Here is a 5,683-nt window from a genome sequence, read left to right as displayed (position 1 = left end):
TATTATAAGTAAAATAGTTCGAGCTAAGCCGAGCCGAGCTACCAAGTGAACCAAACCGAGCCAATTTGGCTTATCACGAGCCGAGCCGAGCTAGGCTCACTTTCTCACCAAGCCATATCGAGCGAGCTTTTTCCGAGCTAAATCCGAGCGAGCTCCGAGGCGCGAGTTTTTTGGACAGCCCTACATGTGGGGTCCATTTGTTCAGATTTAACCATAAAAATACCCTCATGTGAGGTCTATTTGGTCAGATTTAATCACAAAAATTAACTGAGGTAGGCCTAAAGGACGATTTTTGTAATTTACTCTGATATATATATTTAAAATAAAAATAGAAATAAAATTCATATATATATATATATATATATATATTAATTCATCACATTCGGATGAATAGTGCTCGGTCAACTTTCTTTGACTATTTTCCCTTTTTCAGATTATTTACGAGAATATCAACATATGCGTTGTATAGGGAATTTGGGTTGAGTGTTTGTTGATATTTACAAATGTAGCCTATGTTCTTTTTTGTTTTGCCTTTTACCCTTTCAACCTTACAAAATCATGTTATTATTATAGTTAAGTGTTATTTTCCCTATATAATTTTACAAATTTTCTTCTACTCACTAAAGTACTGTTCCATTTTATGTATTGTGATTGGTCATACTTGGGACCACATATACAAAGTTACAGCACTTTAACTCATACACACCACCACACTCCACTACTCTTTCTCTCTCTCTTTATTGTATAAAAAACCCAACAAGAGTTATCTCACTAATGTGAAATTATGTTTACTAAATTAATTTGAAAGGGTTATCTCCCTAACATTAAATTAGTTTTACTAAACTAATATGAAAAATTTTCCCTATATAATTTTACAAATTTTCTTCTACTCACTAAAGTACTGTTCCATTTTATGTATTGTGATTGGTCATATTTGGGACCACATATACAAAGTTACAGCACTTTAACTCATACACACCACATATACAAAGTTACAAAATTAACATTAAGTTATGTTTTACTAAATTAATATGAAAAGAATATGTTTCGGTCTAAATTTGATGAATCAACACTGTAATACGCATGTATGGTTTAGTTTTTTACGTTTATTTTGTTTGGTTTGGTTTCATTTTACTGGTTCCGTCGCAACGCACGGGTTTCTAATAACTCGTTACATATATTTTGCAAATTATATGAACCAAGATTTAGTTACATAGGAGTATGGTAAAATTAAAAAAAAAAAAGGAACATCGTAAAAATTAATTTTTAGATATATAAAATCATAATTGTTTTACTGTTTTTGATAATTATTGGTTTATCACGATTTTTCTGGTTTTCTATTTCGATTGGAATACGGTCCCAAATCAAGCTTCTAGCAACCGAATGCCCGCCACCAGTTAAAATAAAAATTAAAACAACCCTAAACTAAACTAAACTAAAGCAGCCGCCGTCGTCCTCTTGTCTATCTCCTCCATCTTCCAAACCTAAAAAACAAACAGCCGACTGAGAGATCTTCTTTCATTCATTTTACGATTCAGCAGGGAGGGAGGGAGGGAGGGAAGGGAAGGGGTTCAATCAGCCAGCAAGCAAGCAAGCAGGTAAGCTTCGATTAGCCACCATTTCTTCTCTATTACATTTGAATTGTTGCCATTCGGAAACGCGATCCCTTGCGAACCCGGATCCTGTTCGTACCGCGAATTGGATCGGACGAACCAAAACGAAAATCATGCCATGACCAGCGAATTATGTGACTATGGTACAGTTGGTGTCAAGTTGTTTTATATTTTTATGAAATGGTCATTTAAATTTGGTGCAAATTGTTTTATGTACAGATTGTTATATGATGCTTTGCAATGTTAAGATGATAAAATTGGCATTTTATTTGGGCTCAACGTGTACAGATGGTTATATGATTGTTTGTAATTTCAAGAAAATTAAATTGGCGTTTTATTTTGGTTTCGATCTTTGTAAATTGTTTTCTGATTCTTCGTTGGGTTAAGTTCTATAGGTTTTTCTTTGTGGTTTAAGTTTTTTCGGTTTCTTTCTAGTGACTTTATGTTTGGAAATTTCGTAATTGGTTTTTAATCTCCAGGAAATTAGCTCATAGCAACTCGATTGAGCGCTTAATCGAGCAGCAACTCGGTCAAGCAGTTGATTGAGCAGGTTAGCAAATTGAACTCCTGGTGTATAATTCCTCGATTTCGATTTTTTATGGTGTTCTTAATTCATGTATGCTATCAATGTATTATTTTGACCCATTTTAACCAAATCATATTTTTGCCCCCACCGACAAAAAATCTTGTATACGTCATTGTTATATTAAATCGTGTTAAACAATTCGTGTTCGTTTAACCCATTTATTAACAAGTTTTTGTTTGGGTAATTGAAACATTTAATATATATATTTTATAAAGTAAACATTTTCCGTCATTTTTATCTTATAGGTTTTGTAAAACATACCTACAATGAGCGCACATTACAACCAAAGTTGCTAGCCTCATGTTTGATTATTATTATTATTATTTATTTATTTATTTATTTTTTTTTGAACAGAAAATTCACACCACTACCACTTGTATGAGTACAAACCGTTTTGATCGATCTTCTGCAAGATTGTGAAGAAAATTGGTGCAGGGTCCGTCATTGTAGAGATTATGAGTATGGCAAGTAGTAAAAATCTCAGAAAAGTGGTAAATAAGGTTCTCTTTTTAAATCAATACACACCCTCCTGGCGACACATTCGAAATCACAACTACACCAATGTATACATGAAATGGAAAAGTGATTCATACTTTGATTCAATTGAATCAATCCACAAATCCATCCAACTCAAACCCATAATCGCTCTCAAGAACCGTATTACAGCCTCTCCAGATGGTTGCATCCCCGTTTCCGATGTTTCAAAGAAAGGGTTACAGTTAGAAATACCCATTAAGGTTGCTAGGTTTCTTCGATTATACCCGTCGGTTTTTGAGGAGTTCACCGGACCCAAATACAATTTACCCTGGTTTAGACTAACCCCAGAGGCTGCAATCCTTCATGATGAAGAACAAGCTGTTTATCGGGATTTTAAAGCTGACTTACAAAAAAGATTGAGAAAATTGATACTTATGAGCGTTGAAAATAAGTTGCCGTTGAAGATAATTAAAGGTATGTTGTGGTATTTAGGGTTACCGGAGGATTATTTGGACGGAAATGTTGACGGGTGTTTTAAGGTAGTTGAAATGGGCGATGGGCTGAAGGGATTATCGGTTGTTCAAACCGAAAAGACGTTGTCGGTGATTCAAAAGAACGCACTAAGAACCGGAGTTTATAACGGTGGACAAATGGAATCCATTTCGTTTCCGTTGTTTCCATCTAAGGGGTTGAGGTTAAGAAGCAAGATTTTGGATTGGTTGGATGGTTTTCAGAAACTTCCGTATGTTTCACCGTATGAGGGATGCTCGGATTTATGCCCGGGTAGTGATTTGTTTGAGAAACGGGTCGTGGGTTTGCTCCATGAGTTGCTTAGTCTATTTGTGGAACATTCTGCTGAGAGGAAGAAGCTTTTGTGCTTGAGAAAGTATTTGGGGCTGCCACAGAAAGTTCATAAGGTGTTTGAGCGACATCCGTGTGTGTTTTATCTATCTTTGAGGAATAACACATGCACTGCAATATTAAAAGAAGCGTATTGTGATAAAATGGCTATTGAGGCCCATCCTCTTGCAACGGTAAGGAGAAAGTATATTGATTTGGTGATGGAATCGAAAGTTATATTGAAAAACCGAAGGCTGCAAAATCATTCTTTTTGCTCGGGTGAAGGGGATTTGAAGGTTGAAGATACTCATAGTGCAAGTCAATGTCTATAAATTCGTTTAGCTCTATTTCACATGTGGGTACCGTTGTCCATCATGGATCGAAGGAGGCGATTGTTGTGATAAAGAGAAGGCTGCTGCACAAATAGATGTCCATATCGGTCTTTGGAACTAAAAAGGCATTTGGTATGTAGAAAAAAATGTGATCTTTTGTTTGGTTATGGTGATAACCGATAATAATCATACTATTGTTTTATACTATTGGCGTTAAGTATTATGTAGCAAGATTTGTCCATTCTGTTGGTAACTACGTATAAAGAATAACCGACTAGTTATACACAAAGTCTACATTCTCACTGTTATTGAAAAGATAAACGAATTGCTTATGTTAGATATGAATGTAGGGTATGTAATACATTCAGTGACATCAAAATCTGCTGCATATTCTTATTAGAGAATTTTGACAATAGAAATTGCTATGAACCCATATGGCTAGGGCTGTAAACGAACCGAACGTTCAGCAAACAGTTCGTGAACCGTTCGGCGGGAAGTTCGTTTATGTTCGTTCGATTAGCTTAACGAACGAACACGAACAAAAAAATTTGTTCGGTTAGCTTAGTGAACGAACACGAACACAGGTCTCGGTCGTTCGACTGCGTTCGTGAACGTTCGGTTACGTTCACTTGTGTTAGTTTGATTATATTAAAAAAATAATAAGTAATAAACCTTTTATCTAAACATACTGAAAACTTGAAACTCTATTTTTTCTAAGTTAGCTAAAATTCGGACATTGTAAGACATTTTTGAGAATAATTATGTCCAAGTTAAACTTGATTCATCGTTTGTTGCCCTTGTAAATTTCTTGTGTTTTGATTTATCATTTGATGGTTGTATTTAACTACTTATATTCAATGATTGCGGATAACAATGTTTTTATTTTTTTATTTTCCAGTTTAGGGTTTGCGTTCATTTTTATTTGCTTGCGTTCGTTTGTATTCAAGACCAGTGTTCACGAACTGTTCATGAACAACTGAATTTCCTTAACGGACGAACACGAACATAAAACTTATGTTCGGTATACGTTCATGAACAGTTCGCGAACATGTTAATTTCCTTAACGAACGAACACGAACATGGCCTTGTTCGTGTTCGTTCGGTTCGTTTACAGCCCTACATATGGCCATATGGGATATTTGATACATGGTGGAATTTTTTTCAGGTTTTCATGATATGCCTAGGGTTAGAAATTGATAAATTTCAGTTTAATGAACATGAATGAAACCCGAAGCAGCCTGATTATGATTTGTTTCATCTAAATGAAAGTTCGGTTTCAAGTTAACAGAATTTTGTTGGTGTTCTACAGGAGGCTAGAAGGAACAACTCTTGAAGGACCAAATCCTGAGCGCTTATGCTGCTTTGACTAACTAGAGCATGTGTAAGATTATTCAGCAAATTTGCAAAACTCCGAAATATTTGGTATGTTCATGCATCCTTTATATCTAAATTGTTGGTGATCTCAGTGGTGAAGGATAACACTTGATTAACTTCTGCTCCTTGCATTATAAAGTGGAATTTTGTATAGATCATTTGAGCCTTGATAACACTTGGTATGCTAATGTTTTTTTCTATCTAATTTAATCATTAGAGATGGCGATTTGAATGTATGGGTGGCAGTTTTGTGTAGGGTTCGGGTTGGCGGTTTCATATAACCCAACGTGAAAATGATCAATTATTTTAAACCCCGGACCCAGACATGTGTAACCCAAAGATAATCTAAACGTAGCCAATGGGTTTACGAGTTATGAGTTGTAAACTGGCTGGTCAAGTCAAACGAGTGGTGGGTTGCATTAAATTTTATCTTTTGTATTTTTAATTATAATCCTAAACGA

At 35.2% G+C, this 5,683-nt stretch overlaps 1 protein-coding gene across 2 annotated transcripts; it reads left to right on the top strand.

Moving 5' to 3' along the window:
- Positions 1 to 1,420: 1,420 nt before the first annotated feature.
- On the top strand, positions 1,421 to 5,448 carry LOC110912974 (protein WHAT'S THIS FACTOR 9, mitochondrial). 2 transcript variants are annotated; one of them, XM_022157821.2, is made up of 4 exons: positions 1,421 to 1,598; positions 2,093 to 2,163; positions 2,554 to 3,980; positions 5,158 to 5,448. In XM_022157821.2, the coding sequence occupies exon 3, from the start codon at positions 2,655 to 2,657 to the stop codon at positions 3,846 to 3,848; it is 1,194 nt and encodes a 397-aa protein (XP_022013513.1). In that variant the 5' UTR covers positions 1,421 to 1,598; positions 2,093 to 2,163; positions 2,554 to 2,654; the 3' UTR covers positions 3,849 to 3,980; positions 5,158 to 5,448. The 2 variants fall into 2 exon arrangements, with proteins under 2 accessions (XP_022013513.1, XP_022013516.1); XM_022157824.2 differs by lacking the exon at positions 2,093 to 2,163.
- Positions 5,449 to 5,683: the final 235 nt, after the last annotated feature.

This window comes from Helianthus annuus, chromosome 15, assembly GCF_002127325.2.
Source record: "Helianthus annuus cultivar XRQ/B chromosome 15, HanXRQr2.0-SUNRISE, whole genome shotgun sequence".
Lineage (NCBI taxonomy): Eukaryota > Viridiplantae > Streptophyta > Magnoliopsida > Asterales > Asteraceae > Helianthus > Helianthus annuus.
This window is presented reverse-complemented; position numbering and strand designations above follow the sequence as displayed.

Coding starts and splice junctions, on each gene's coding strand:
- LOC110912974 (XM_022157824.2), top strand. CDS start 2,655: ATGAGTATGGCAAGTAGTAAAAATCTCAGAAAAGTGGTAAATAAGGTT.